This window comes from Triturus cristatus, chromosome 4_1 (genome assembly GCF_964204655.1).
Source record: "Triturus cristatus chromosome 4_1, aTriCri1.1, whole genome shotgun sequence".
Taxonomy (NCBI): Eukaryota; Metazoa; Chordata; class Amphibia; order Caudata; family Salamandridae; genus Triturus; species Triturus cristatus.
Window position 1 is genome coordinate 278,804,341 of NC_140585.1, and position 12,211 is coordinate 278,816,551.

The window sequence follows — 12,211 nt, forward strand, 5'->3', positions numbered from 1 at the left end:
CCCTATGAGCTTCATAAACACTCTTGCTGGTAGAGAGTGTTGAGGAAGGAATATTTTGCGTAAGGCTAGAATGCTTGTGATTCTGGCTGAGTTTGGATAGGCAATACCTTTTGAGGTGTCTATGGTGGCCCCGAGATATTGCTTTGTGTGAGATGGTATGAGGTGGGACTTTTGGTAGTTCACCGTGAAGCCTAGCTGATGAAGCAGTTGGATGGTGCTGTTTGTATGTTGCACGCATTGGTGGTAGGACGCGGCTTTTATGAGCCAGTCGTCTAAGTAAGGGAAGACGTGAACATGTTGACGTCTGAGGTGTGCTGCTACTACTGCTAGGCATTTGGTAAACACCCGTGGTGCAGTGGTGACCCCGAAGGGGAGAACCTTGAATTGGTAATGTTGCCCGTCCACCACGAACCTGAGGTATTTTCTGTGAGAGGGGTGTATTGGAATGTGAAAGTACGCGTCTTTCAGATCCAGTGTTGTGAGAAAGTCTCCCTGGCAGAGGAGTGGGAGGACTTGTTGTAAGGTGACCATGTGAAAGTGGTCTGAATGTATGTAGGCATTTAGAGGCCGGAGATCCAGAATGGGTCTGAGGGTCTCGTCTTTCTTTGGGATTAAGAAATATAGGGAGTAGACCCCTAGATTTCGTTGATTGTCGGGTACCTGCTCTATGGCGTGTTTCTGGAGGAGCGAGAGTACCTCTTGTTTGAGCAGTGTGGAATGCTCTTGGGACATTGGACGGTGCCTTGGTGGGATATTGGGTGGGGTAGATGTTAGCTCGAGGCAGTACCCTGACCGAATGATTTGGGTCACCCATTTGTCCGATGTTATGGACTCCCATACGTGGATAAAATCTTGTAGTCTGCCCCCGACCGGAGTGGAATGGTCTGGGGGGAGCGAAGGGGAGTCATTGTGCGGGTGGGGTGGCAGAACGGGTATTGTTGGTTTTGCCCCTGCCCTTATTGTTGTTGCCTCTGTAGCCACCTCTTTGGTTGCCCTTTGAAAAGGTATTTTGAGGAGGGGATTTGTAGGAGGTAGAGGCATTATCGGTGGAGGAGCCTCTACCTGTGCCACGAAAGGACGAGCGTCGAAAGGAACGCTTAGAGGCTTGGGTCTGGAGCGCTCCCATAGACTTCGCTGTGTCTGTATCTTTCTTCATTTTTTCGAGCGCTTCGTCTACCTTTGGGCCAAAGAGTGTTTGCTGGTCAAAGGTGTGATTAAGTATTGATGTCTGGACCTCAGGCTTGAACCCTGATATCCTGAGCCAGGCATGGCGGCGAAGCAGGACACTGGTGTTTATGGCTCTAGAAGCAGTGTCTGCTGCATCGAGGGCACACTTAATGGAGGTGTTTGTGATTAGTTTGCCCTCCTGTATCAGGTCATGAGCTTGGCGTTTGTATTTCTCTGGAAGGTGCTGCATAAGAGCCTCTAATTCATCATAGTGTGCTCTATCATATCGCGCAAGCAGTGCTTGTGTATTTGCAATGCGCCACATGTTTGCAGCCTGGTAGGCGGTGCGTTTACCAGACGCGTCCAGAAGTTTAGATTCCTTGTCTGGTGGTGGGGCATCTCCTGAGGATTGGGAGTTAGCCCGCTTTCTAGCTGTGGAGACAACTAGGGAATCTAGAGGAGCAGGGCCCTTGATGTATGCAGGGTCTGTGGGTGCCGCCTTGTACTTCTTCTCTATTCTAGGGTTTAGTACTCTGGCTCTGACAGGGTCTTTGAATACCTCTGTAGCGTGCTTGGTGACACCCTTAAGCATGGGTAAAATAGCAGTGGAACGATCTTGTAAATCAAATGTATCCAGTAGGAAGTCTTCTTCCACTGGTTCCGTGTGCATGTCCACCCCATGGTAGTGTGCTGCTCTCTGCACTAAATGGTGAAACCCTAAAGAGTCCTCTGGAGGAGACGGCCTTGATGGGTATAGGTCGTCTTGAGGTACATTGGGTACATCAGGGTTATTATAATCCTCCCATGGATCTGGGGTCCCTGGTGGAGTGGGATCCATTGGGGCGTCCCCTGGGTCATTGTCCGGGTCCCCGTCATCCGGATCTGGGGATGGGGCCGGATCGTAGTGAGGTAAAGGTGGAGGGGGTGGTGGTGGGAGGGGGGGTGGCAGTGGGGAGGGTACTCTAAGGGGAGAAGTAGCTGAGTCCCTCTTTTTGGGTGGAGGAGGAGGAGCCGGAGCCTCAAGGCGACGCTTCTTAGTAATCACAGTCAAAAGGCCAGTCTTTGGATCTCTGGACAAAGTCTTTTGTAAAGGGTCTGGTGTAAACAGAGCCAATGGCGCCGAGTCGTCTGTCGGCACCGGCGATTTCGGAACCGGAGGTTTCGATGTTCTGTGTACGCCTTGCTTTTTGGAGGTCTCCGTGTGTTTCGGCGTCGAATGCTGTTTCGGCGCCGGAGCGTCGGTGCCGACCGATTTCTGTTTGTGTTTGGTCGGCGCCGAGTGTCCAGGCTTCGGCACCGGTGGTTTCGGAGTCGAGCTGGATTTTGCAGGCTTCGGTGCCGAGTGGTGTTTATCGGCACCGGGCGTCGGCTGGCTCGATCCCGAGCTGCCGTGAGACTTTGAGTGCTTCGACACCGGGCCCGAAGGTGGGGTGATCGAGGCTTTGGTTTTGGTTTTGCCCAGGCCGGCAGGCGAGGGAGTAACCGGAGTCTCTTTGGTTTTTGGTGCGGGGCTGGGAGGGGGCATTGTACTCACGGCCCGCTGTCCTGGTGTTACGTCCTCCAGGTCGGAGTCGTCGGCCTCGGAAGCGCTGACGATGTCTTCTCCCAGTTCGGTGTGTGTCTGCCCCGAAGCTTCGGCGTCGTCTCCGAAGATGTCCGGTGGAACTGTCGAGGATGAGTGCGCCATGGTGCGTCGAGCCCTTCGATCTCGGATCGTTTTCTTCGATCGAAAAGACTTGCAGGCGGGGCAGTCTCGAGCCTCGTGTTCCGGAGAGAGGCAAAGGTTACACACCTGATGGAGGTCGGTGTGGGGAAATTTAGACCCACATTCTGGGCACTTTTTAAACGGAGTCCTTTCCATCGGCCGGGACCGGAGTCGCGGAGGGCCCGAAGGCCGGTGTCGATGTACGGGATGGAAAAAGTGCCGCTTCGAGAGATGAAGATGATGAAGGAACTCGTAGAATCGAGGATTTTCCGTCGAGGCTGGAACCGTAGAAGTTCGAAGCCGGAGCACGAAGTATCACATCCGAGCCCGATGGCGGAAAAAAACAATCTGAGGATGGAGCCGAAGCCCATGCGCAGTACGGACCGAAGGAGGAGTCACCAAACTCGTGACTTCCAAGCACGGTCCAAGAAGAAAAACAAACTGCAAACATCCGGGCCCAACACCACATGGCGACCTATGCTAAGTGTACAATCTGCAGCTCATATGCCTCGAACACATGTTTTAAAAAAAATTCTTTGGAGGCAGACTCTGTTGCTTTGTAACCTCACACATCCTCCCTGAGGTCAGGAGATGCTCACCCTGCCACCTTATACCCACATGACTCTTTATTCAGGGCATAGGCTTTAGTGCCTGGCATTCAGGTATGGTCATGTAAAAAATAACTTCAGTTACAGCTACCTAATGGATCAGCGAGTCCTACATTGAACAAATGTACCCATGTGCTACACAATTCGTTGATTTTTCTAAAATTGTTTCAAACCAGTTGCTGCAAACTCCAAGATTCCACCACAACCCAACTGAACTAACAGAGGCACCAGACTGCTGAAAATGACCAATGCGTCTATTGGCGAGGTCATCATTCAGCTTCAACCAAGGCCCTAGAGAGAGAACAGTACTCATACCTGAGTGAGCAGACCGGGCTGGATCTGAAGGGTCTGAGCCCCAGGAGCCTGTGTTACGATGGGGAGGGCATTGTCCATTCGCACCGAATATCCAGCATGCTTTGCAGGGGATGCCTGTAAACCTGGGGGATATACAGAAAATGTATGAGACAAATGTATTATTTTGACTAGAGAATTCTTCTGAACAGATGGTTGCATGATTATTTGAAGGTATAGACATGGTGTAAATAAGATGGCCACCAGATATCAGGCGGGTATACCCGATATCTGGTGGCCACTGATCACAGTTGGTAGCCACATTTTACAGTAGCGGGTGGGTAACCCATATACTTGATGGCCATCAATGGACACTAAATGTGGGCTTGTGAGGCATTACCTGCTCATGAAGTCATTAATGTGTACGCTTGATGGAAATCATAAGCTGATACCAGTATACTAACTATAAAATCAATGGAACTAATATTTGTATTTGGAAAAGGCGTGGAGGTATGCCAAAAATAATGTATATATGAAATGCCATCATCTGTGGTCTAATTAGAAGAGCAACTGTTTTGATTCCACAGTTGCCATGCCTGTCACTTTTGTAAACCAATAGAGTAGAGGTTCTGCGCAGTCGTACAAAGTAATACAAAGAGCAGATATGGATTTAGGAATACAGGAACAACTTGCGCCCCTTGCAGTTTAAAATGTAACATGGCGGTGAAGGAGGGGGGCGGTGGCAGATGACTTACAGCACTATTGTGACTATTTGAAATGTAATAAAATCTGTTTATCAAAAAAAAGTAACATGATTTACATATGCTTCACACCTTATATAACCACAGCCAGCAGACGTTATTTCAGAGGAAGAATGTGTAACAGGCATGGGGAGGGGATATCAGACGCCAAAACTGCAAGGGCACCCCTGTCTGTGAAAGGCCCTTGTGGCTTCTTTGCCCGGTCAGTCTGTATAACAGCAAAAGACTTTGGGAGACACACGTTACAGGAGGGCTAGGAGGCTTGGTGTGGGTAACTGGGCTGGCCATGAGTAGATCTAGGAGGCTCTATTCAAGGGAACAAGGGATCCACCCCAAAGGTTTTGTGGTGAGAGGGACTACGGCAGAGTCATAGACTAGGACCTCAATCACACTATTACAAGATATGGGACGAGGAAGAATGGGATCTTAAGTTCTATACATTGAAGGGGAATCACCAAAGGCTCAAAGATGAAGATGAGATACAGTGCTGCAGTACTGAAAAATTCATGTCTGCCTGACAGACTCCTTTGGACAGAATTCCCTCTGGGCCTGTCTAGAATATCTGTGCCACCAATCTACTGCAAACCTCCAAGTCCAAGGACTTAGGTGGCCAGTCCTGCCAGCGAAGCTTGATTGCTCTGTGGAACTCTGTGGCTGGAGAGCCCAGAAGGTCCAGGAAAAGACGGAGGTACTATTGCTAGAAGAAAACCGCGGACCAGTTATAAATTGACACAATTTTCCTACATGTCTCTTTTAACGTCCCTCCTGTGGATAAGGGCTGCAGCAGATTTTTTATACAAATAGAGCTGCGGCCCTGAACTGAAACTATGGGGAGGCCTCTGCAAATGAAAAGGTGAACTGCTGACTAAAACTAATGCTTAAGATCTGAAAACAATAATTACGGTACCTTTTATGAAAAGGGTCTCCTAAAATTCTGTATTATTACTACAAGGGAGCAGTTTCCTTTTGTACGCATATCTTTTTCAATTACATCATTTTTCTTTTAAAGAAGTTATTAGGAAAAGGGGACTTGTATCCTTTCAGCGAAGGAATATCCTGTTGCCCAGTCCTGCCTTCCACCCCTGTGGGCAATTTGAGAAAAAAACTATGGGCCTGATTACAAGTCTGGTGGTCTTGCGACTGCTAGACTCATGCGGACGCAAGGGTGACGTTCCACCATTTTGCTGATTACGACTTTCAAAGTCGTATCGGCGGTGGACCACCGACTTCTCCAGAAGACAGTTGTTCCCTGGCGGTGGCGCAGCTGCACCACAACGCAATATGCTGAGTGAAGACTGGGCCAGTTCCGCTCAACATATTATGAGTTTGTCCACCGTCAGCATTTCATGGCGGGAGTCCCGCCATGAAAAAGGCTGGCGGTGGAGGAACAAAGGTGGAGCCTACAGGGCCCCCATATGCCTTCCGCCATTGGGATACATTCTACATTCAGGGCGGCACAACATGTGCCCCCTGTCTGTACCCCAACAAAGTTCCAGCATGGCACGGATGTCACCGTCCATGCCGTGCTGGAACTTTTTTGATGTTCCCGTTGCTGTGCCTATTTTCCAGGCACCGCCATGAGAAAGGCAAAGGGCCGCAGACCGTATTATGAGTTGAACTCGTGTTACGAGTTCAACTCGTAATACGGCGGGTGGTCCTTACGCGGGTTTGGCACAGAGGAGGTGATGTTGCGCCGGCGCTGCTGTGCCAAACTCGTAATCAGGCCCTATATGTTTTCATTTTTAACAATAATTATTACAGTTTGCTTTGTAATGATGTTTGATCCCTTCATTTTTGTGGCATTTTACTTATTATATTCTCATCTTTTCACGTAAATTAGTAATAACATTTTAAGTACTTCATTTCTTAGCTGTATTGCTGTTTTTGTTAGCTTTTGCAAATGTAACACATGCATTTTTCTGAGGAAAGCACGAATGCTTTAGCCAATTTACTAAAGTGAGCCAGTAATTCCTCGCCACATGCACCACTTTACCATACATGGGTCAACATTTTTGGGCATTGTGGGAGCTCAGCCACAGCTCACATCAAGACTGTGTGCTCTCTCCTCATTAGCTTAACAGTCCATTTATCCACAGCTGGCATTTTAATGTATTTTCAATACACTGCACTGTTGGGTCTGATAAATATTTAAGAGTATTTGATAAAACAAAATAGTATACAGTAATATTTGAAGAAAAACAAAACGTTCATTATTAGAGGACACAACTGATATATTCTGAATAATGAAAAGTGATATTTGAAGACACAATTAACTACATTTCAAGTTATATTTAAGACATATATAAGTAAAATTTCCTGCTGATGTCATATACTTTAGACTAGGGGCATAAGGTCATTTTATTGTCTATATTGATAGCATTTATGACATTATCATATGTAATTCTGCATGAGGCATGTGGTTTTAAAATAAGTGGTAGCTAAGGAGCCTGCCTGCTATCTGAAAGTGTAAGGTCTCTGAAACATGAGCAGTAGGTCTGCAGTCTAGGGCTATATAATCTGTGTAACCTGAAGCACAGCTTTGCTGTCTATGGTCTAAGAGTGAGAGATAGGTGTAATTTTCTTATTTTGTTATTCTGCCATTTTAAAGTGTTTCTCGTCAATGAATATGACTGTGAGGCCGTTGGGAGCACCAGAATGGAAAAATGAAAAGAATTGGAATGAAGGACGGCACCATAGACATTTTGAAAAGAAATGATAGGAGGGTATCATAAATTGCATACATATAGTAATAGAACTGCCTTTAAACCTATTGTTTTACTCTAGGGAATGGCGGGCTTGTTTGGCACACAATGAAAGGGCTGGAATTTGTTGTGCATGCACCTTCAGACTGCTTGTATAACTCAGACACTAATGGATTTTTTTGTCAATTTATTTTAGAATTGTTCTGTAAAATGCAAAATGTTGCCATATTTTTTCAAATGTCGATAATGAGAGTTGCTTTCTCTGTGTAATATGGTGCAGTGATCATCCCTGCCCCCGAAAGCTCAGTATTGGGAGTGTTGCCCCCTCTGTGTAATAAGGAGAAGTGATTACCCCCTCCCCCCCGAAAGTTCAGTATTGGAAGTGTTGCTTCCTCTGTGTAATAAGGAGAAGTGATTATTCCCCGCCTCTGAAAGCTCAGTATTGGGAGTGTTGCCCCCTCTGTGTAATAAGTAGAAATGATTACCCCCTCCCCCCCGAAAGCTCAGTATTGGAAGTGTTGCTTCCTCTGTGTAATAAGGAGAAGTGATTATTCCCCGCCTCTGAAAGTTCAGTATTGGGAGTGTTGCTTCCTCTGTGTAATATGGTGCAGTGATTATCACACCCCTCTGAAAGTTCAGATTTGGGAGTTTTGTTCCCTCTGTGTAATAAGGAGAAGTGATTATCCCCCCCCCCCTCTGTGTAATAAGGAGTAGTGCTTCTCCTCCACACCCCTGAAAGTTCGGTATTGGGAGTGTTGCTTCCTCTGTGTAAGATGGTGCAGTGATTATCACACCCCTCTGAAAGTTCAGATTTGGGAGTTTTGTTCCCTCTGTGTAATAAGGAGAAGTGATTATCCCCCCCCCCCTCTGTGTAATAAGGAGTAGTGCTTCTCCTCCACACCCCTGAAAGTTCGGTATTGGGAGTGTTGCTTCCTCTGTGTAAGATGGTGCAGTGATTATCACACCCCTCTGAAAGTTCAGATTTGGGGGTGTTGCTCCCTCTGTGTAATAAGGAGAAGTGATTATGCCCCCTCTGTAAGTTCAGTATTGAGAGTGTTGCTTCCTCTGTGTAACATGGTGCAGTGATTATCACACCTCTCTGAAAGTTCAGATTTGGGAGTGTTGCTCCCTCTGTGTAAAAAGGAGCAGTGATTTTACCGCCCCCCCTTAAAAGTTCAGTATTGGCAGTGTTGCTTCCTCTGCGTAATATGGTGCATGGTTAGCAACCGCCCCGCCTTAAAAGTTCAGTATTGGCAGTGTTGCTTCCTCTGCGTAATATGGTGCATGGTTAGCAACCGCCCCCTCCCCGAAAGTTCTGTATTAGGAGTGTTGCTTCCAATGTGTAATTTGGTGCAGTGATTATTCCTCCTCCCTGAAAGTTCAGTATTGGGAGTGTTGCTTCCTCTGTGTAATTTGGTGCAGTGATTATTCCTCCTCCCTGAAAGTTCAGTATTGGGAGTGTTGCTTCCTCTGTGTAATATGGTGCAGTGATTATTCCTCCTCCCTGAAAGTTCAGTATTGGGAGTGTTGCTTCCTCTGTGTAATATGGTGCAGTGATTATTCCTCCTCCCTGAAAGTTTAGTATTGGGAGTGTTGCTTCCTCTGTGTAATATGGTGCAGTGATTATTCCTCCCCCCTGAAAGTTCAGTATTGGGAGTGTTGCTTCCTCTGTGTAATTTGGTGCAGTGATTATTCCTCCTCCCTGAAAGTTCAGTATTGGGAGTGTTGCTTCCTCTGTGTAATATGGTGCAGTGATTATCACACCTCTGAAAGTTCAGAGTGTCGCTCCCTCTGTGTAGTAAGGAGCAGTGATTTTAACGCCCCCCTTAAAAGTTCCGTATTGGAAGTGTTGCTTCCTCTGCGTAATATGGTGCATGATTAGCACACCCCTCTGAAAGTTCAGTATCTTTAGTATCACTTCCTCTGTGTCATATGGAGCAGCGATTATCCCTCCCCCTGAAAGTACAATATTTGAGTGTCACTTCCTCTATGTCATATGGAGCAGTGATGATCACTTATGGTGGCATTGGGTGGTGGACGTTCTGTCAAGTTGTACCACAAGGAGTGAAAGAAACATTGTGGGAATGAGGTAAACATATTGGTGTGCACTGACCTAACATCCAAAAACACTTTTTTAATGAGACATAACAGGTCACATTGCTCAGTTCCATACAGACCTCTTCCATTAACGTACAAAAATGTTGTGTAGCTAAGAAATGAACTACAAGGCGTGCATGAAAGAAAAGGGCGAGATCTCACAATAAGGAAACATGAAGGCAGAGTATCACAAGTCTTAGTTCTCACCTTGGAAGCCTGGCGGGCACACAATGAGGGCTTGCTGGAAGGGGTCAGGCCGTGTACAAATCTGTGCCGTCCCCGCTGGCAGGGGCATGCTTCGCTGGGCCACCGCAGCCATGGATGCCGCCGAAGGCTGGTAGAGTGCAGATTGGTAATTTAGTATGGAGACTTCAGGATTGGTTAGGGTAAGGGTGGCACTTGTGGTGGTGGGAGCCAGGTTGTTGGCCTAAAGGAATGGTGGGAATTAAATAACGACAACAAGAACAATGACAACAATGAGGGAAGAGCAACACAAACCAATGAGCCAACGACAACTCAAACATAAGGGGACGGCAAACTAGCAAAGGAAAACCACAGAGCAATAGGGATAACGGGAGAGCGGCCTACGGGTAGCACTAGAAGAGAGCCACATTCAACCCTACTGAACGCAACTCTGCACCGTGGGAAAGGCCCACCGGGACACCAGAAAAGAGAGCAAGGATGTAAAGGAAGTAAAAGAGACAAACTGGGAGAACAATGTAGGATACTAGATGTAGCGTGAATACAAACTGGTTTAAAGAGACAGATGTGGAATAATTATTGTAAGGAAATTGATTGGTAAAACCACGATCCAGGGACAGATATGACAGATGACACACTTAATGAAAGCATATGATGGTCAATATAGGTGTAAAATATAGGTGTAAAAGATTCAAAATTAGATGGAACAGATTAGGAGATGGGACATTTAAAATAAACCTCGGAGAATTGAGAATATTTAAAAAGACAAACAACATTATTAACTTTAAAATACAAATATATGACGAAACAGTTAGTTTAAAGATATAAATGCATGCAAGATGGAAGAGTTGTTATTTAAGGAGAAGGATTGGGATATGGTAATTTAGGAATGGGGTAGTATGTTTGATCCAGGGGAGCACATTAGGACAGGCATCATTTAGGGGGTGAAATTGTAGAACTGATTAAGGGATGCAAGTGCATGTGGCAAGGGAGATGGGAATATTTATTTGGGGGCAGGCAATGGAGATATCAATCAACATGTTAGGGAGGAAGATGGTAGAATTGATTAGGAGGGAGAGAGAGTCTGGGAGAAGAATATGAGTAGAGGAAATATTGGGCTGATGAGCCAGGTAGACTGAAATACGAATAACATGGAAAGGTAGGACAATGATGTATGTGGCAAACAGATGGGGAGATAGAAAGGACATATTTTGCTGTTTTGGCTGTGTCAAAAAAGCTTTGAAAAAGCCTGGCCACGAATATTTTGATAACAGTGGTGGTGAGAATCGAGGGTTGGAGTGATGGGATGTGTTTTGAAAGACTAAGTGAGTGTATATGAAGGTTGAAAGACTGACAGGGAATTCAAAGATGCATGGGTTTGCACGGGGAAGAGGTTAAGTCGTGGACAGAGAATGGTGAAGACAAACATGGAAGCGAAAAATATTTCAAAGAGATCAATGGAAAAGAACCGTGTTAATGTCCCACAACCAGATGAGGCGTGACTACAAATGGGCCGCCTGTAGGACACGGCCATTCTGGAATTATAACACAAAAGCTAAGCCTGGTTCTCGCAGCCCCATGAGACGCCCCATCACCACACTCCAAATATTCTTCGACTTCCTCTCCAGCTAGATGGTATCTGAAACATACAGTCACCCTGTGTTTTTCGCTGTAAAATACAGTAAGCGTTCTCACCGAATTGCGCATTTACTAGAACCAACTAGAGAGGCAGAGTTCCTCAGGAATAGAACCTGTTACACCCAGGTGACCCTTCATCTGAGCTGCATCAGGATTGGAGTCAGGACATTTCCTACTGACACACTTTGTGATCTTGGGCCAGTGACCGTTACTTAGCAGTGCATAATGAGTGCTAGAAGCTAGCCACTATTGCATAAATCACAATACCCAGAAGCTGAATGTTAGTCTGGATTAAATCTCTTTTAGAGACCCAGAATGCGAAGGCGGAGAAACTGTAATGACGGAAGTATATGCACCTTATATAGTCAGCAGGTCGATTACTTAAGGGACTAGGCCAAAATTACAGTGAGTGTCAGCTGGAAGTACAAATTCAAACTCAGGGACCCTGGCATACAAGCCCAGTCAATTTGGTGGCACCATGGCCCTCTTGCAGGATCTGCCATCGTAAGCAGAAGTGCCCCCCGCCAATTCTGTGCTGCCAATTACCCAAATCTGCCGTACACTTATCACCAATGAGAGGACATCTAAAGCTGAACAGGCGGTAGCACAATACGCTTTTTTCCAGTCAGCTGAAAAGTCACCTGGCTGTGTATAGGGTTCATAGCACGGGGCATTACCTCGTGTCTTATCCTAGCTTCTGCTGCCTGCATCTCCCGAATGCCATTCTGAATCCGCCGCTTCAGATGAATCAGCAACGGAGGAAAAGAAATGTCTGGTGTTAGAGGCGGTCGGTGGTGAGGTGGCAGGGCATGAGAACATGGGAGGAGTGGCATCACAATCTTAGGAACAAGACACTGTGGGACACGCGCAACCCTTCAGACTTGCTCTTCACCAATAAACATGATCTTTGGCTTCTAACGTTTGAAAGTTCTACATCCTCCATCTGTGCAGAATCTTCAAGTCTTTTTATTCCCTGTGTAGACCACATGCTTAAGTCCTGTCTCCTCTGAGTGATAATTTTTAGTTATCCCCCACACATAC

The 12,211-nt window shown here is 46.4% G+C and overlaps 1 protein-coding gene across 6 annotated transcripts in view; it reads right to left on the minus strand.

Moving 5' to 3' along the window:
* The window catches only part of HIPK2 (homeodomain interacting protein kinase 2), a 373,824-nt gene that overhangs the window by 85,469 nt on the left and 276,144 nt on the right, over nt 1-12,211 (minus strand). For 2 of the 6 annotated variants that reach the window (XM_085652047.1, XM_085652046.1), the window contains exons 8-10: nt 11,848-11,907; nt 9,539-9,665; nt 3,796-3,917 (exon numbers count right to left, since the gene is read on the minus strand). In XM_085652047.1, coding sequence (XP_085508173.1) covers nt 3,796-3,917; nt 9,539-9,665; nt 11,848-11,907 — 309 coding nt within the window. Of the gene's footprint in view, nt 1-3,795; nt 3,918-9,538; nt 9,759-11,847; nt 11,908-12,211 lie in introns of all 6 variants that reach the window. The other 4 variants (XM_085652043.1, XM_085652042.1, XM_085652045.1 and 1 more) reach the window with 2 other exon arrangements.